This window comes from Schistocerca piceifrons, chromosome 8, assembly GCF_021461385.2.
Source record: "Schistocerca piceifrons isolate TAMUIC-IGC-003096 chromosome 8, iqSchPice1.1, whole genome shotgun sequence".
In the NCBI taxonomy this organism is placed as follows: domain Eukaryota; kingdom Metazoa; phylum Arthropoda; class Insecta; order Orthoptera; family Acrididae; genus Schistocerca; species Schistocerca piceifrons.
Genome location: NC_060145.1, coordinates 398,007,371 through 398,027,817, shown reverse-complemented (window position 1 = coordinate 398,027,817; position 20,447 = coordinate 398,007,371). Strand labels below are relative to the sequence as shown.

General features: G+C 48.1%; 1 protein-coding gene across 2 annotated transcripts in view; it reads right to left on the bottom strand.

Moving 5' to 3' along the window:
• LOC124711748 (glycoprotein-N-acetylgalactosamine 3-beta-galactosyltransferase 1-like) overlaps positions 1 to 20,447 on the bottom strand; it is a 183,998-nt gene that overhangs the window by 100,705 nt on the left and 62,846 nt on the right. For both annotated transcript variants that reach the window (XM_047241960.1, XM_047241961.1), the window contains exon 2: positions 2,753 to 2,986. In XM_047241960.1, the coding sequence (XP_047097916.1) occupies positions 2,753 to 2,986 (234 nt within the window). The remainder of the gene's footprint in view (positions 1 to 2,752; positions 2,987 to 20,447) is intronic.

Here is a 20,447-nt window from a genome sequence, read left to right as displayed (position 1 = left end):
ACCGTCGTCCTCCCAGATAAGGAAAGCATGACAAGAAGCAAGTCCACAAACTGTTGCATGTCACTCCGTTAAGGTGTCGTAACTAATAAGCATAATATTTAAAGTAATACCACTCACACTGCCTACTAATTCGGGTAAGAGTGTAAGGCTGGCTTTAGTAGAAGACGGCACACTCGGCTACTGCTACATGACATGTGTGTTAGCTTCTCTCAGTGCCAGGCCGCATCGTGAGAGTTAAAACTCCAGATTTTTTTCAATCTAAATTTTTCGAGAAAAAATGTGTTGCATTACTTACTGAACACTTCTCATATTCCTTCGGATTAGTTCTCTCTCGACACGTAATTTTCCTTCAGAGCTGGAACAAACACTGACCATTAGCGTGTGTGCTAATGTGTGGAACAAGGGGAGTGTGTTCCACTTGATTATGGTATAGGTTTTAATAGCCTAGCGCTATTTTTCCTGCATTATGTTTGTTAAGGTTATGGGATAGGCTTGCGAGTTTCTAAGCTGTCCTGCACAGGGACAATTGTTGATAGGATAGCTGCATCACTTTTACAGGCGCAGCAGGTCTGGCCAGCGTAATGACGCCCGCCAGTGTGGTCGGCTGCCGAGTCCTCTGATCAGCTGGTAGGTCGACCTCTCGGCTTTCTCGTAGAATGTTGTCGCTGCGTCCTTAAATCTCTGGCGTAGGGGCTGGACGGCAGCGACGCGGTGGAGCTCCTCGGTGGGGAAGTCTTTGGGCAGGTGAAGTGCCAGTCGTAGCGCTCTGTTTTGGATCGTCTGCAGGCGCTTCAGATTTGTATCGGCCGTGTTTCCCCACACGACCGCTGCGTATTCCAGCAGCGATCGTATGGCGGCCTTGTACAGCGCAAGACCGACGTCTTCTGGCAGCGCACAGACCATTATTTTCTGTGTGTGCTTTTATGTATTATTCTCTCGTGGATAGCTTGGTTCTTCCAATTGCCCCCTTCTTGCAGCGGTGTACCGTAGGTCTCGAGAAGAGCGTCGCGTTCCAAAGGATTGGAAAAGGGCACAGGTCATCCCCGTTTTCAAGAAGGGACGTCGAACAGATGTGCAGAACTATAGACCTATATCTCTAACGTCGATCAGTTGTAGAATTTTGGAACACGTATTATGTTCGAGTATAACGACTTTCCTGGAAACTAGAAATCTACTCTGTAGGAATCAGCATGGGTTTCGAAAAAGACGATCGTGTGAAACCCAGCTCGCGCTATTCGTCTACGAGACTGCCATGTTTCTTGACTTCCGCAAGGCGTTCGATACAGTTGCTCAGTCGTTTAATGGACAAAGTAAGAGCATATGGACTATCAGACCAATTGTGTGATTGGATTGAAGAGTTCCTAGATAACAGAACGCAGCATGTCATTCTCAATGGAGAGAAGTCTTCCGAAGTAAGAGTTATTTCAGGTGTGCCGCAGAGGAGTGTCGTAGGACCGTTGCTATTCACAATATACAAAAAAGACCATGTGGATGACATCGGAAGTTCACTGAGGCTTGTTGCTGATGTTGCTCTAGTATATCAAGAGGTTGTAGCAATGGAAAATTTTACTGAAATGCAGGAGGATCTGCAGCGAATTGACGCATGGTGCAGGGAATGGCAATTGAATCTCAATGTAGACAAGTGTAATATGCTGCGAATACATAGAAAGAAAGATCCCTTATCATTTAGCTACAATATAGGTCAGCAACTGGAAGCAGTTAATTCCATAAATTATCTGGGAGTACGTATTAGGAGTGATTTAAAATGGAATGATCATATAAAGTTGATCGTTGGTAAAGCAGATGCCAGACAGATTCATTGGAAGAATCCTAAGGAAATGCAATCCGAAAACAAAGGAAGTAGGTTACAGCACGCTCGTTCGCCCACTGCTCAGCAGTGTGGGATCCGTACCACATAGGGTTGATAGAAGAGAGAGAAGATCCAACGGAGAGCAGTGCGCTTCGTTACAGGATCATTTAGTAATCGCGAAAGCGTTACGGAGACGATGGATAAACTCCAGTGGAACACTGCAGGAGAGACGCTCAGTAGCTCGGCACGGGCTTTTGTTGAAGTTTCGAGAACATACCTTCACCGAAGAGTCAAGCAGTATATTGCTCCCTCGTACGTATCTCTCGCGAAGAGACCATGAGGATAAAATCATGGAGATTAGAGACCACACAAAGGCATACCGACAATCCTTTCCATGAACAATACGAGACTGGAATAGAAGGGAGAACCGATAGAGGTACTCAAGGTACCCTCCGCCACACACCGTCAGGTCGTATGGATGTAGATAATGATCTAACCGCATTTTTTCCCCACACTATGAAGGCTCCGTCGTCCTTTCCCGTGAGTTTGAGATCAACATAAAAATTTTGGATTGAACTATAGCTCGTCTGTAGCTTTCTCAATCTCCCCCCCGAAAAAAAAGCACACACGACAGTATTGAAACACCTGCTGTAGGTTGCGAGCCCGATGCTAAACAGTCAAGGAGACATGCAAATATCTGAGGTAAGCCTTATTTTATCTGAAAAATTGCAAAATTGCAAGGAGGAGAGACAGAATACAGATAATTTTGTGATCGTCGACACGGTCCTGAAACAGTAAGTTAAGGTTGTCTCACGAAACGATCGTATCCGAACTTTTTTCGCTTCACGAATGGAGACGAAGCGCTTTAGAGGCCGGGAACATAACATAGCACAGGATACAAAGTACTGTGCTCAGACATACGAATTCTACGGCAGCACTCACCTGGCTTGCGTCGAGCCGCAGGAAGGGTGGGCAGTGCCCTCGCTGGAATGTCCGAAGCGGCTAGCGTGGACCACTCGTACTCGTATTCGTACTCGTACTGCAGGAAGTCTCCGGCGAGGGCCGCCTGCAGCTGCCGCTGCAGCCACGCCGACGAGCTGCGGAAGTCCAGGGTGGCCGCCGCGAAGCCCAGCGCCACGCCGCAGAGGAAGGCCGCAGACAGCCGGCAGCACCACACTGCAGGCACGAAGCGCGCGCCCCACTGCTCACACCACCAAAGTAAACGTATCCAGGCAGAGCGGCCACGTTTTGGTCGAGGAACTTTTAAAGCGTTTATTAGCATTACTTTTTGTTTGCATTGATTGACAAGCGACAATTGTAAGTATAACTGTCGTTCCGACGCAGCCACGACATTTCATATACTATTGGCCATTAAAATTGCTACACCAAGAAGAAATGCTGATGGTAAACGGGCATTCATTGGACAAATATATTATACTAGAACTGACATGTGATTACATTTTCACCCAGTTTGGGTGCATAGATCCTGAGAACTCAGTACCCAGAACAACCACCTCTGGCCCTAATAACGGCCTTGATACGCCTGGGCAGTGAGTCAAACAGAGCTTGTACAGGTACAGCTGCCCATGCAGTTCAGCACGATACCACAGTTCATCAAGAGTAGTGACTGGCATATTGTGACGAGCCAGTTGCTCGGCCACCATTCACCAGACGTTTTCAGTTGGTGAGAGATCTGGAGAATGTGCTGGCTAGGGCAGCAGTCGAACATTTTCTGTATCCAGAAAGGCCCGTACAGGACCTGCAACATGCGGTCGTGCATTATACTGCTGAAATGTAGGGTTTCGCAGGGATCGAATGAAGGGTAGAGCCACGGGTCGTAACACATGTGAAATGTAACGTCCACTGTTCAAAGTGCCGTCAATGCGAACAAGAGGTGACCGAGATGCGTAACCAATGGCAACCCATACCATCACGCCGGGTGATACGCCAGTATGGCGATGACGAATACAAGCTTCCAATGTGCGTTCATCGCGATGTCGCCAGACACAGATCCGACCATCGTGATGCTGTGAACAGAACCTGGATTCATCAGAAAAAATGACGTTTTACCATTGGTGCACCCAGGTTCGTCGTTGAGTACACCATCGCAGGCGCTCCTGTCTGTGATGCAGCGTCAAGGATAACCGCAGCCATGGTCTCCGAGCTGATAGTCCATGCTGCTGCAAAACGTCGTGGAACTGTTCGTACAGGTGGTTGTCTTGGCAACGTCCCCATCTGTTGACTCAGGGATGGAGACTTGGCTGCACGATCCATTACAGCCGGGCGGATAAGATGCCTGTCATCTCGACTGCTAGTGATACGAGGCCGTTGGGATCCAGCACGGCGTTGCGTATTACCCTCCTGAACTCACCGATTCCATATTCTGCTAACAGTCTTTGGATATCGACCAACGAGAGCAGCAATGTCGCGATACGATAAACCGCAATCGCGGTAGGCTACAATCCGACCTTTATCAAAGTCTGAAACGTGATGGTACGCATTTCTCCTCCTCACACGAGGCATAACAACGTTTCACCAGGCAACGCCGGTCAACTGCTGTTTGTGTATGGGAAATCGATTGGAAACTTTCCTCATGTCAGCACGTTGTAGGTGTCGCCACCGGCGCCAAACTTATGTGAATGCTCTGAAAAGCTAATCGTTTGCATATCACAGCATCTCCTTCCTGTCGGTTAAATTTCGCGTCTGTAGCACGTGATCTTCGTGGTCTAGCAATTTTAATGGCCAGTAGTGTACTTTTGAGTGCAGCATGGAAACCGCTGCCACGGTTTTAGCTTTGTAGGACATTACGCATCAACAATCTATACTACATGATCAACAGTATCTGGACCCAAATGATTTTATTTTTGTTTGGGGTTTAAGGGCGCTCAACTACTGAGGTCATTAGCGCCCAGTCACAATTGTTAGAGCACATAGAATCTAGTAAAACTCAAGGACACCAGAAAGTTCTTACAAAGATGCAGGTAAAATAAGTGAAAGAGTTAGATGTCTTGGACAATCCAGTCAAAGTAATGAAACGAAGAACACGAGCAGCTGCTCGAGTGTCATCCACTAAAATATCCTGTGAAGTAGATGGCAGAGACAGGACAACACGAGATTGACTAAAACAGGGACACTACAATAAAACGTGGCGCACTGTTAATGCATGACCACAAGGGCACTGCGGGGCTGGGTCACCGGAGAGCAGGTAGTGGTGGCTTAACCGGCAATGCCCAATCCGCAACCTGGTCAGAAGGACCTCTTCTCGCCGAGATGGTCGGGAGGAGGTTGTCCAAGCAGTTGGGAACGGTTTTACTGCCCGGAGCTTGTTTCCTTGAAGTGAGGACCAAGTATCCCACCACAAGGACACAAGCCTCTTACAAACAACCCCACTAACATCAGATGATGGGACACAATGGGAGGCTGGCCGAGGCAGGAGGACTGCAGCATTAGCAGCCTCATTCCCAGGCACTCCTACATGGCCGGGAACCCACAGAAAGCTGACAGGAGAGCCACCCTCAGCGAAAGAATGGAGGGACTGCTGGATCCGTTGCACCAAGGGATGGACCGGATATGGAGCTCCAAGGCTCTGAAGAGCACTGAGTGAATCAGAGCAGAATACATACGATGAATGGCGGTGGCGGCGGGCATACTGAACGGCCTGATGGCGAGCAAAAAGCTCGGCCGTAAAGCTGGAACACTGGTCGAGGAGCCGGTATTTAAAGGTGCCGGCCCCGACGACAAAGGGACAGCCGACACCATTGTCAGTTTTGGAGCCATCAGTGTAAATGAAGGTGTGACTGGCAAGTCGCGCACGAAGTTCGACAAACCGTGAGCAATACACTGCAGCCGGAGTACCCTCCTTCGGGAGTGAGCTGAGGTCGAGATAAACATGAACTGGAGCCTGGAGCCAAGGTGGTGTCGGGCTCTGACCCTCTCTGAAGGTGGTAGGGAGGGCAAAATCCAATTGTCGAAGCAGGCGACGAATGCGGACTCCAGGGGGCAGCAGGGCAAACACATACAACCCATACTGACGGTCGAGAGAATCGGCGAAGAAGGACTGATAAGAGGGGTGGTCGGGCATTGACAACAGCTGGCAAACATACCGACAAAGCAGTACATCGCGCCGGTAGGTCAATGGTAATTCGGCAGCTTCAGCACAAAGACTCTTGACGGGACTAGTGTAGAAAGCTCCGGTCGCAAGATGTAACCCCCTACGGTGGATGGAGTTGAGAAGGCGTAAGAGGGATGGCCGAGCAGACGAGGCTCCCATAATCCAGCTTTGATTGGACGATGGACCAATACAAACGAAGCAGGACAGTGCGATCCGCTCCCCAAGATGAACCACTAAGAACTCTGAGGACATTAAGGGAACGTGTACAACGGGCAGCCAAATAAGAGACGTGCGGAGACCAACAAAGTTTCCTGTCCAGTGTGAGCCCTAGAAACTTAGTTGTTTCCACGAATGGGAGAACAATGGGACCGAGATGTAAGGATGGCGGAAGGAACGCTTTATATCGTCAGAAGTTGATGCAAACCGTCTTCTCTTCAGAGAACCGGAAGCCATTTCCACACTCCATGAGTATAGGCTGTCTACACAACGCTGAAGGCAGCGCTCCAGGAGGCATGTTCGCCGGGCACTGCAGTAGATCACGAAGTCATCAACAAAAAGAGAGCCTGAGACATTAGGTGGAATGCAATCCATAATTGGATTGATCGCTATGGCAAAAAGGGCTACGCTCAAGACGGAGACCTGAGGCACTCTGTTCTCCTGGAGGAAGATGTCGGACAATACGGAACCCACACGGACCCTAAACTGTCGATCTGTTAAAAAGGAATCAATAAAAAGGGGCAGGGGACCGCGTAGGCCCCACCTGTGCATAGTGCGGAGGATACCTCCTCTCCAACAGGTATCGTAAGCCTTCTCCAAATCAAAGAACATGGCGACCGTTTGGCGGTTTCGCAAAAATTTGTTCATGATGAATGTCGACAAGGTCACAAGGTGGTCAACAGCGGAGCGGCGGCGATGAAAGCCGCATTGAACATTGGTAAGTAGCCGTCGAGATTCAAGAATCCAAACTAACCGAGCGTTAACCATGCGCTCCATCACTTTACAGACACAGCTTGTAAGAGAAATGGGGCGGTAACTAGAAGGAAGGTGTCTATCCTTCCTGGGTTTGGGTATAGGAAAACGACGGCGTCACACCAACGCATAGGGACTTGACCTTCGGTCCAGACGCGATTGTAGGTACGAAGAAGGAAGCTTTTGCCTGCCGGAGAAAGGTGTGCCAGCATCTGAACGTGAATGGCATCTGGCCCCGGAGCAGAGGACCGGGACAGTGTAAGTGCACGTTCGAGTTCCCGCATAGTAAAGGGGGCATTATAAGTTTCCAGATTCAGCGAGTGGAAGGAAGGTCGCTGAGCCTCTTCTGCCTCTTTCCTGGGAAGGAAGGCAGGGTGGTAATGGGCGGAGCTTGAAACCTCCGCGAAAAAGCGGCGGAAGGCGTTGGAGATATCCACAGGATCAACAAGGACCTCATCACCTGAAGTCAGGCCAGGTACCGAGGAGTGGGCCTTAATGCCCGACAACCGGCGCAGGCCACCCCAGACGACAGAAGATGGAGTAAAACTGTTAAAGGAGCTGGTGAAAGAGGCCCAACAAGCTTTTTGCTGTCTTTGATGACTCTACGGCATTGCGCTCGGAGTCGTTTGTATCCAATACAATTCGCCAACGTAGGATGGCGGCGAAAGATGCGTAAAGCACGTCGTCGAGCACGGATAGCGTCTCGACAAGCCTCATTCCACCAGGGGACGGAAACGCGATGTGAAGAGGAGGCAGTACGAGGAATGGAACATTCGGCAGCATTGATGATAACAGCCGTGAGGTATTCGACCTGACTGTCACAACTGAGAAAATCGTGGTCCGGAAAGGTCGCCAGGGAGGAGTAAAGTCCCCAGTCAGCTTTCGGTATGTTCCAGCTCGAAGGACGTGGGGATGGGGTGTGGTGCAGGAGACGAACGACACAGGGGAAGTGGTCGCTCAAATAGGTGTCAGAAAGGACATACCACTCGAACCGATGGGCAAGAGTGGTAGAACAGATCGAGAGGTCCAAGTGGGAGTAGGTATGAGTAGAGTCCAAGAGGAAAGTCGGGGCGCCAGTATTGAGGCAGACAAGATTGAGATGGTTGAAGACATCCGCCAAGAGGGAGCCTCTCTGACAGGATGCAGGAGAGCCCCAAAGGGGATGATGGGCACTGAAGTCGCCAAACAATAAAAACGGCGGAGGAAGCTGAACAATCAGGTGCATCATGTCAGCCCGACTAACTGCAGATGACGATGGAGTGTAGATGGTACAAACAGAAAAAGTGAAGGCAGAAAGAGTAATACGGACAGCTATTGCTTGGAGTGGGGTGGTCAATGGACTGGGGTGGTAATAGACATCATCCCGAACGAGCAACATGACCCCACCATGAACTGGAATACCGTCCACAGGGGGGAGGTCAGACTGCTCCGAGGTATAGTGGGTAAAAGCAATACAGTCAGTTGGGCGCAACTTGGTTTCCTGGAGACCAAGGACGAGCGGACAGTGCAGGCGGAGGAGTAGTTGTAATTCCTCCCGATTAGATCGAATACCTCTTATGTTCCAATGTAACAAAGCCATCGCTAGTCAGAAAAGAGGGGGAACGAAACAGGTGAAGAGCTGGTCACCTCGACGGCCGCAGAGGGCCAGGTGTCGAGGGAACAACGATACAACCGGCGGGAGGCGGATCCTGTTCCATCGCGTCGTCGCCATCGGCGGCCGCTTTCCCGGGTTGCGTAGGAGGGTCAGCATCATTAGCCGACGAGAGGCCAGCTGAGCGCCTGGCAGCAGAGCGTCCCGGCAAAACTGAGGACAGCCGGGAGCAGCGACTCACGGATGGAGCGTCAGACGAAACGCACCGGGGTGGAGAGGGGGATAAAGATTTCTTCTTGGAGGCCTTCTTGGAAGTCTGATGAGGCACGGGGATGGTGGGCTGGACCCGAAGAAGGTCCTCACATGCGGGGTCCGTGTTGGAACGCGGACCTCGGAAGCCAGGGTCCGGAACGTTTCCCAGATGGACGCCTGAGAAGAGGCTGGCTCTCAGCACTATGCGACTTAACTTCTGAGGTCATCAGTCGCCTAGAACTTAGAACTAATTAAACCTAACTAACCTAAGGACATCACACACATCCATGCCCGAGGCAGGATTCGAACCTGCGACCGTAGCGGTCACGCGGTTCCAGACTGAAGCGCCTCCAACCGCACGGCCACACTGGCCAGCGCCTGAGAAGAGGATCGCTTCTCAGGCAGCGGAGGGGGAGGAGGAGGAAGGGTGGCCCCCGGGGCAGAGGGGGCAGGGGCTGCGAGGGAGGAGGATTTGGAAGGGAGGGATTTGGGAGGCAGAGGCATAGACCCCGGATGGGGTGAGGAGGTGGATTGGGGACAGGAGAGGGGTGAGGATACTGTGGAAGGAGTGGACACGACTGAGGCAAATGAAGTTGTCAATGTCACAGGATGGAGGCGGTCATACTTCTTCCTGGCCTCAGAATAAGAGAGACGATCCAAAGTTTTTAATTCTTGAATCTTCTTCTCCTTCTGATACGCGGGGCAGTCTAAAGATCTAGGCGAGTGGATGCCAGGACAATTGACGCACCGAGGTGGTGGGGTGCATGTATGTTCGTCAGGAAGAGGACGTCCGCAATCGCCACAAAGGGGCTCAGCCTCACACCATGACGACATGTGCCCAAAGTGCAAACATCAAAAGCAGCGCATAGGAGGCGGGACGTAAGATTGTACATCGCACCAGTAGCACATCACCTTTACCTTCTCCGGGAGAACGTCCCCCTCGAAGGCGAGGATAAAGGCTCTGGTGTCAACGCGACGGTCTTTGGGGCCGCGCTGAACTCGCCGGACGAAATGCACGCCTCGGTGCTCCCGGTTGGCCCTGAGCCCCTCATGAGATTGCAGCAGGAGGTCCCGATGAAAAATAACCCCCTGCATCCTATTCAGTGCCAGATGCGGGACAATAGACACTGGGATGTCCCCTAGTCAGTCGCACGCCTGGAGCGCCGCCGTGTGGCGGAGGTGGTCTTTATAAGAACGGACCCCGAACGCATTTTATTGAGAGCCTCGATTTCCCCAAAGATGTCCTCGATGTGCTGGACAAAGAGCATGGGCTTGGAGGTGGCCAACATCCCCCCATCGGTCCGAGAACAGACTAAATAGCGGGGGAAGTACTTCGCCCCAAGCCGGTGGGCCTGTCCTTCCTCCCAGGGAGTGGCCACGGGGGAAAGGGCAGGAGAACCAGAGACAGTACCTTTCTTTTTAAAAGACTCGGCTGCAGAGCGACCTGATACATGTTTATGTTTCATCTGCGAAACGTCCGCCCCGATACCACCCACTCTGACCAGGGGCTCTCCCCACGGGCGCCACCCAGCCTCAGCAAGGGCCACCTGGCAGGACGACCGTTGCCGGGAGTCCCGATGCCCCAAGGAGATGGTCATCTACTCCTTGGCCGACGTGGGGAGGGTGCAGCTCAGGTATCGGCAGTACGATCCCTATGTTGTCAGGGGGCTACAACCTAGAAGGTACATGACGACCCCACCACAACGGGCTGGCTACCGTGCTGGATTTCGGGTGCCATGGAAGGTCTATCATGATCGTAGGTGCAGATGGGGACGCACTATGGGCATAACTTGTGCAACCCATCAGGCGTTTAGGCCCAATTTGAGGACTAGTGGGTGTGGTTACAACGCCGTTACAATGCTGAGTGCCAAGGTCTTAGTGCACTGAGGACCAGTGATACACCACGTAAGGCGTCCTTCCCCAAAAGGCTCATACATCTGTAGAATTTTGAAAAACGGAGGTCAAACCACAAGGGGGACCTACTACTAGGAGGTCGAAACAGTTTAAACTCCTTTTAGTCGTCTCTTACGACAGGCAGGAATACCTCGGGCCTATTCTTACCCCGGACCCGTGGGGTGGACCCAAATGAGATTTTCACTCTGCAGCGGAGAGTGCGCTGATATGAAACTTCCTGGCAGATTGAAACTGTGTGCCGGACCGAGACTAACTTGGGACCTTAGCCTTTTGCAGGCAAGTGCTCTGCCATCTGAGCTACCCAAGCACGACTCACGCCCCGTCCTCACGGCTTTACTTCTGCCAGTGCCTCGTCTACCTTCGCAGGAGAGCTTCTGTAAATTTTGAAGATAGGAGACTTGCCCGCAAAAGGCTAAGGTCCCGAGTTCGAGTCTCGGTCCGGCAAACAGTTTTAATCTGCAATGAAGTTTCATAGGCTGTTTAGATTTTTATATTGGTAACGCCACGTAGCGCTCTGTATGAAAATCACTGGCTGTGCTGTGTGCAGTCTGTGGCTAGTTTGCATTGTTGTCTGCCATTGTAGTGTTGGGCAGTTGGCTGTGAACAGCGCGTAGCGTTGCGCAGTTGGAGGTGAGCCGCCAGCAGTGGTGGATGTGGGGAGAGAGATGGCGGGGTTTTGAAATTTGTGAGACTGGATGTCATGAACTGCTATATACATTATGACTTTTGAACACTATTGAGGTAAATACATTGTTTGTTCTCTATCAAAATTTTTCATTTGCTGACTATGCCTATCAGTAGTTAGTGCCTTTAGTAGTTTGGATCTTTTATTTATCTGGCAGTAGTGGCGCTCGCTGTATTGCAGTAGTTCGAGTAACCAAGATTTTTGTGAGGTAAGTGATTTGTGAAACGTATAGGTTAATGTTAGTCAGGGCCATTCGTTTGTAGGGATTTTTGAAAGTCAGATTGCGTTGCGCTAAAAATATTGTGTGTCAGTTTAATTGTTCAAAGGGGACGTTTCAAACTGCTGTTTGTGTATGGGAAATCGGTTGGAAACTTTCCTCATGTCAGCACGTTGTAGGTGTCGCCACCGGCGCCAAACTTATGTGAATGCTTTGAAAAGCTAATCGTTTGCATATCACTGCATCTCCTTCCTGCCGGTTAAATTTCGCGTCTGTAGCACGTGATCTTCGTGGTCTAGCAATTTTAATGGCCAGTAGTGTACTTTTGAGTGCAGCATGGAAACCGCTGCCACGTTTTTAGCTTTGTAGGACATTACGCATCAACAATCTATACTACATGATCAACAGTATCTGGACCCGAATGAGATTTTCACTCTGCAGCGGAGAGTGCGCTGATATGAAACTTCCTGGCAGATTGAAACTGTGTGCCGGACCGAGACTAACTCGGGACCTTAGCCTTTTGCGGGCAAGTGCTCTGCCACCTGACCTACCCAAGCACGACTCACGCCCCGTCCTCACGGCTTTACTTCTGCCAGTGCCTCGTCTACCTTCGCAGGAGAGCTTCTGTAAAGTTTGGAAGATAGGAGACTTGCCCGCAAAAGGCTAAGGTCCCGAGTTAGAGTCTCGGTCCGGTAAACAGTTTTAATCTGCCAGGAAGTTTCATTTTAGAATCTGCACCCCTATCAGTGGACATTAATATGGGCTGTGCACACCCGCTGTCCTTATGGCGGCCTGAACCCTGCTGGGACCCTTTCAATGCAGTGGCCGAAATCTGGATCAGTTGCAGCCATTTAAGAACCGAAAGCAGAGAAGGTGGTCATGTTGGATGCAGAGATTTGGGATCTGGAGAAAAGTCGACGTTCGAATTCATCCCAAAAGTGTTTCACTTAGGTCAAGTATAGACTTTGAGCAGTCTGGTCTATTTCAGAAACATTATTCCACAAACCATTGCGTCACAGATGCTGCTTCATGACGTGCTCCACTACCAAGCCGATATAAATTATCAGCATCGCAAAACTATTCTTATACTGCTGTAAGATGTGTCGATATCCTTCTGCATTCACGTCTTCTTCACTCGTGGTCTACGGGCAACGTCTTTTACTAGTAATCGAAAGGTCCACGGTTCCGCGTTCGAAACCCACCACTGTCTAAATTTTGATTAAAAAAATACATCAGCAATGGCGGCCAATGACTTCCGGCATAAGAATTCCACCAACGGCCTTGTCAAACAGGGTGGAGGTGCGGACAGATACAGGGCACTCTTGACCTTGGGATAGGAAACTACCCTAAAGAACCGGCAATGACCAACGGCGTCAGGGTGAAAAAGGCAATGGAAACCTCTGCATTAAAGACAGGACATATAGCCTGTAATTGATGAAGTGTCATGATGATCTCTCCATTCGCAAAAGATTCTGGACTAGTCCCCCATTCGGATCTCCAGGAGGGAACTACCAAGGAGGAGGAGACTATGAGAAAACGATAGAATAACCTACGTAAGGATAACATTCTACGAGTCGAGAAGTGAAATATCAGGAGTTTGAACGTCGTAGGGAAATTAGAAGATCTGATAAGGGAAATCAAGATATAAGGGGGTTAGTGAAATGAAAAAAGAGACAGGGATTTCCGGCCAGGAGAAAATGCTGTAACGGGAGTAGGTACTTTATCAGTGTGAAGGTAGGACAGAGTGTGAGACACTGAACAGTTCAGTGATAGCATCACAATCAACAGCAAACCATCATCGAGAACTATACTTCAGGTATCCATGTCGACGTCGCAAACAGAAGATGAAGAGATAGAGAAAGCATATGGGGATATTGAATGCGTAATTCGGTAAGTAAAGGGAGAAGAAAATCTAAGTCATGGGGGACTGGAATGTGATCGTAGGAGAAGGAGTAATAGGAATAGTTATGGGAGAATATGCTCATGGTAGTACGAATGAAAGAGAAATGAGACCAATTCAGTTCTGCAACATATTTCAGCTAGTAAGAGCGAATCCTTTTTCAAGAGTCACAAGAGGAGGTATTCATTGAAAAGACTGGGAGAAACTGGACGATTTCAGTTAGACTACTTCATGGTCAGGCAGAAGTTCCGAAATCAGTTATTGGATTCTAAGGCGTACCCAGGAGCAGATATAGACTCAGATCACAATTTAGTCATCAAGACTTGGCTGAGGTTTAAGAGACTGTTCAGGAAGAATCAATGCGCAAATAAGTGGGAAACGGAAACACTAAGAAATGAAGCGATACGCTTTGAAGTTTTGAGGCTATAGATACTGTGATAATGTATAGTTCTATAGGCAGTTGAGTTGAAGACATCTCTAAACCGGGCAGTCACAGAAGCTTGAAATAAAAACATAGGTGCAAATGAAGTAACTCCGATAAAACCACGGGTAACGGAAGAAATACTTCAGTTGACCGACGAAAGAAGTAGAAAAATGTTCAGGGAATAGGTGGAAAGAGTGCGGTGAAGGCCTCTGTGAGGAGGACGACTTCTCTGATGACATGATAGACAAAGAAACAGGAGTCGATAGGAACGAGATAGGGGATTCAGTATTAGAATCAGAATTTAAAAGACCTTTGGAAGACTTAAGAGCAAATGAGACAGAGGGGATGGATAAAATTCCATCAGAATTCCTAAAATCGGCAACAAAACTACTATTCAAGCTGGTATGTAGAATATATGAGGCTAACGATACAGCATTAGATTTTTGGGAAAACAACATACACGCAATTCCGAAGATGGCAAGGGCCGCCAAGTGCGAGAATTATCGCACAATCTGGTTAAGACCTTTTGTATCCGAGTTACTGACAAGAGCAACATATGGAAGAATGGAAAAGGAAATTGAGGATCTCTTAGATGATCTATTTGGCTTTAGTAAAGGTGAAGGCATCAGAGGCAATTCTGACGTTGCGGTTGATTACGGTAGCAAGACGGAAGAAAAATCAAGACGACATGCGATTTGTCGACCTCAAAAAAACGTTCGACAAAGTCAGATGGTCCATGATGTTCGAAATTCTGAGAAAAGTAGAGATAAGCCAGAATGGAAGATTGGTGTTACACTATGAGGGTTGCCCAGAAAGCAATGCACCACATTTTTTCTTCAAAAATTCTTTATTGAACATAATGAGAATGGTGTTCTCTCTACACAACCTCTTTTTCCACGTAATCTCCATCCCGTTCTGTGGCCTTCCTCCAGCGCGAAGCGATGACGTGTATGCCCTTCCGGTACCAATCCTTGTCCTGGTGGCGGAGCCAGTGCTTCACTGTGTGAATCACCTCCTCATCGTCCTCAAAATGTCTTCCATGAATGGCATCCTTTAAAGGTCCAAACAAGTGGAAGTCCGAGGATGCTAGGTCAGGGCTGTAGGGTGGATGGGGAACACTGTCCAACCCTGTTTTGCGATGTGTTCAGCAGTCCTCAGACTTGTGTGGGGCCGAGCGTTATCGTGTTGCAGCAAAACATCTCCTGGGATGCTGTCGTGCCGAAGTCGCCGGAAGCGCGTCTTAAGTTTTGTTAATGTGTGGACATATGCTTCTGAACTAATGGTACCGCCTCTTATCACATCAATGAGAATCACGCCTTCACAGTGCCAGAACACTGATCATGACCTTACCGGCGGAAGCAGTTGCTTTAAATTTTTTTCTTCTGTGGGGAATGGGAATGGCGCCGTTCCATCGACTCGTTTTGTTTAGGGCTCAAAATGGTGACCCCAGGTTTCGCCAACTGTCAGTCCGGGACAAGAAGGCCTCCCCTCAGCTTCAAAACGTTGCAACAAATGAAGACAAATGTCTTTTCTGTGCGATTTGTGATCCACCGTTATACAACGCCAGACCCATTTTGCACACTTTTGAATACCCAAGGGTGCGGATAATTGCATCGACACTGCCTTTGCTGAATGACAGATGCAGCGCCAGCTGCCGGGTCGTAATGCGTCTGTCCTCCCGAATGACATCATCAGCTCGCTGAAACATGTCAGGTGTGACAGCCGTGGATGGTCTCCCCTACCGGTGCAAATCGTCGAGCTCCGCCGAACCGCCTCCTGATGACCTCTCCTTCCGTGCCCAACGACTGTACTTCTGTCGACAGCAGATGCCCCATAGACGGTACTAGCATTTGTGGATATTCCCGACACTTTCTTTCTCTGAAGTGATAAATTCAGTGACGTCACATTGCTTGTAACATACATCACCTACAGACGCCATTTTGAACCTGTCCTGCAGCTACGCTATCTGTCGGAAGTGACGGAAACTTGGCGAACTCACTCAGGAGACTTGAAATAATACATACGTAAAGTTTAGCATTCGTAGCATTGTTTCCGGCTGAGAAAAAAAAGCGGTGCATTACTTTCTGGGCAAACCCTGTATATGTATAAGAAAAAGGAGGGAACAGTAAGAGTCGAAGATCAAGAACAATGGGCTCAGATTTAAAAAAAGGGTGTAAGACAGATGTAGTCTTTCGGCCCTATTGTTTAATCTGTACAGCGAAGAAGAAATGACAGTAATAAAACAAAGGTTCAAAGTGGAATTAAAATTCAGAGTGAAAGGATATCAATGTAGTAAAGATTTACAGATGGTGTTGCTATCCCAAGTGCAAGGTAATGAGAAGAAGTATAAATGAGAACTACGGGAAACTTATCAGAATTTGTCATCACGAAGTAGATGTAGTTAAGGAATTCTGTAACCTAGGCAGCAAAATAACCCATGATGGACGAAGCAAGGACGACATGGAAAGCAGACTAGCACAGGCAAAGAGGGAATTCCTGGCCAAGAGAAGTCTACTGGTATCAAAAATAGGCCTCCATTTGACAAAGTAATTTCTGAGAAGTTAGTCGTAAGTTTGGAGCACAGCACTGTATGGTACTGAAATACGGACCATGAGAAAACCAGAAGAGAATAGAAGCATTTGAGAGGTGGTGCTACAGAAGAATGTTGAAAGTTAGGTGTACTGATAAGGTAAGGAATGAAGAGTTTCTCCGCAGAATCGGCGAGGAAAAGAGTATACAGAAAACGCTGACAAGAAAAAGGGACAGAATGATAAGACATGTGTTAAAATATCAGGGAGTAATTTCCGTGGTCCTAGAGGGTGCTACCGACTGCCGTGGTCGAGCGGTTCTAGGCGCTTCAGTCCGGAACCGCGCCGCTGTTAAGGTCGCAGGTTCGAATCCTGCCTCGGGCATGAATATGTGTGATGTCCTTAGGTTAGTCAGGTTTAAGTAGTTCTCAATATAGGGGACTGATGACTTCAGATGTTAAGTCTCATAGTGCTTAGAGGCATCTGAACCATTTCAACCTAGAGGGAGCTGTAGAGGGTAAAATCTGTAGAAGCAGATAGTCTCGGATCTACGATGTTTCCGAATCGGGGCAAAATCTTTATGACGTCCGCCACTCCTCTAGAACGTTTGAGACAGAACATCGAAAATTTAACCAAATCGATAAACAGATTTTTCAAAAATATGTTCATTTTTTTATTGCACATATTTCTGAAGATGTTTGATATATAAAACATTTATATTTGAAGAAATGAAAGACATATTATTTGATCTTAAATGTGCCAAAGTGCAGTGCCACGTCTCTTCACACAGCGTTCTATTATCGCAGGTCACTGTGTTTCGCTCTGTGGGATTCGAACGCGTATAATTTGTAATGGAAGCCATCAAACATATTGAGCACAGTGGAAATTAAAATGTCCTGTGGTGTCCCTCCTGCTCCCAGTTGGTCGGTGTGACATCCCAACCCACTTAAAAGAAATTCCACAATACTGGATGGGATTATTTGTAACCGGGAAAATACGAACTCTTCAGAAAATTTGTATTCCTTATTATCTGTCAGCTAATTACTTTCTCTCATGTGTGACAACTACAGGAAACACAAAACCAGTAAATACAAAAGATAACCAAGACTGTAGACGTTTCTTCAGTCTTTAGGTCCCAGTATTTTTTCTTGTTGTTACAACTCTATACGGCGTACTTTCCTTTGTTCAAAGAACGTGACACCTCACCAATGTACACATTTTGCTACATGAAAAATCCAAATGTCGTTTCCGAGTATTGAAAAAGCTGTTAATACGAATGGGACTCAAGACTGGTGCGTTTCCTCGGTTTGATGTCCATTTTGTCGCCGTCTGCTAGACAAAATGAAGTAGGCCTCTGTGATATTGCAGCAACTGTAACACACGCCAAATAAGCAAGACTGCTTTGGCACAAATGGTCATTTCCATCAACCTCATTTACATAAATAACATGATAATATAATTCACGATCTGCCAGTATCAAATGACAATAGGCCTACTACAACCAAAACGTATTATGTTGCGAAATCATGATAATATAATTCACGATCTGCCAGTATCAAATGACAATAGGCCTACTACAACCAAAACGTATTATGTTGCGAAATAGTTTCAAATTTCATTCATACGCTCGAGTCTCTGAAGCATGAGATCGAAAAGTAGTAGCACGAAATTTTTATATAAATTTGGCACCGTCATATCATTCCACTTCATTTCTGTGATGTCCCCGTTTCCATCTCCTTTCTGGTTCTAACAAACAATCTCTGTAACTATTCCTCCAATTTTCAAAACTGCTTTACTAACCCTGCCAGAATCATCGCTTTAGTTATCCCGCATTTATTCTCCGTGTAGGAGTTATTACGTGTTCATACAACGCGTTTTCCGCGCTGTTCCGAGAGTAGAACTTAAGCGTCTGCTAACGGCGGACTGTACAACTGGCTCTTAGTAGTGTAGCCATATGTCGAAAATTTTCTGTTAAAATTTTCTTTTCTTGGACACACCGAGAAGATAACATGTTTCTTTCTTACATGTTATTCCTGTTAGTCGTTTATTTACTGTCTGGTAGTTTGAATCTATGGATTTCGCTAATAATTATAACAATGCTGATCATCTGCACACCCAGTCAACCACATGTACAAAGAACGACTGGCATTCCACCCGTTCCGGTTTATTCGGGTCAGCTCATCGCCGCGTCCCCTTTTGTCCGCAGGAACGTCTTACATCAAAAAAAGTTTTGCATAACCACGGTTCCTAGAACTCCTGGAGATAGACGTTGACTTTGGATATTTGACCAGAGACACAGTCCCTTTGACTGTTCAGAGATGTCACTAATCCCGCCCAAAGATGTAAACAACCATGCAAGAGCAGCGCCTATTAGACGGAGGGGGTCCGACAGCCGATCAGTTCCTGTCATTCCACCAGGAAGGAGGTACACGGCTCGTGTTGTCTGTACTTCAATCACGCCTAGCCAGTCAATACCGCGGTTCGATCGCGTCCGCATTGTTAATTTGTGCAGGAAGAGCTTTCAGCAAGGGAATTGTCCAGGTGTCTCGGAGTGAACCAAAGCGATGTTGTTCGGACATGGAGGAGATACAGAGAGACAGGATCTGTCGATGACATGCCTCGCTCAGGCCGGCCAAGGGCTACTACTGCAGTGGATTGCCGCTACCTACGGATTATGGTTCAGAGGAACCCTGACAGCAACGCCAACATGTTGAATAATGCTTTTGTGCAGCCACAGGACGTAGTGTTACGACTCGAACCGTGCGCAATAGGCTGCATGATGCGCAACTTCACTTCAGACGTCCATGGGGAGGTCCATCTTTGCAACCACGATACCATGCAGCGCGGTTCAAATGGGCCCAACAACATGCCGAATGGACCGCTCAGGCCTGCCATCACGTTCTTTTCATCGATGAGTATCGCATATGCCTTCAACCAGGCAATAGTCGAAAAGGTGTTTGGAGGCAACGCAGTCAGGCTGAACGCCTTAGACACAGTGTCGAGTGAGTGCAGCAAGGTGGAGGTTCCTTGCTGTTTTGGGCTGGCATTATGTCGGGCCGACATATGCTGCTGGTGATCATGGAAGGCGCCGTAACGGCTGTACGATACGTGAATGCCATCCTCCGACCGATAGTGCAGCCATATCGGCAGCATATTGTCGAGGCATTCGTCTTCATGGACAACAATTCGCGCCCCCATCGTGCACATCTAGTAAATGACTTCCTTCAGGATAATGATATCGCTCGACTAAAGTGGGCAGCACGTTCTCCAGACGTGAACCGTATCGAACATGCCTGGGATAGATTGATAAGGGCTGTTTATGGAAGACGTGACCCATTAACCATTCTACGCCTAATCGCCATTGAGGAGTGGGACAATCTGGACCAACAGTGCATTGATGAGCTTGTGGCTAGTATGCCACGGCATGCATCAGTGCAAGAGGACGTGCCCCTGGGTATTATAGGTATCGGTGTGTACAACAATCTGGAGCATCACTTCTGAAAGTCTCGCTGTATGGTGTTACAACATGCAATGTGTGGCTTTCATGAGCAATAAAAAATGCGGAAATTATGTTTATGTTCATCTTTATTCCAATTTTCTGTGGAGGTTCCGGTACTCCCGGAACCGAGATGATGCAAAACTTTTTTTGATGTGTGTATATCTAGATGTGGCAGAGACATGTACAATATGCACGCATTCAAATATCTTACGATTCGTTCAGAAATGTAATTAGAATGTGTTCAAAAACCAACAGATGTGTTTCAAAATAATATGAACAATCGATAGACCAACGTGCGCTGGATGCTAGGCGCTCTGTGAAACAAGGGCTTATTATTCAAGAATGATAGCTGCCTGGGGCTGATACCCCGATTTACGCCCCCTCGCCCCCCTCTCCCTAGGTACCTGGAGGCAGACAGAGATAGCAATACATCCAGCAAATAATTGAGGACGTAGGATGCCAGTGCTGTGAGATGAAACTGTTGGTACAAGACAGGAATTCATGGTCTAAAAACTCTCGAGGAAAACAAAGGACGAAACGGGGACCA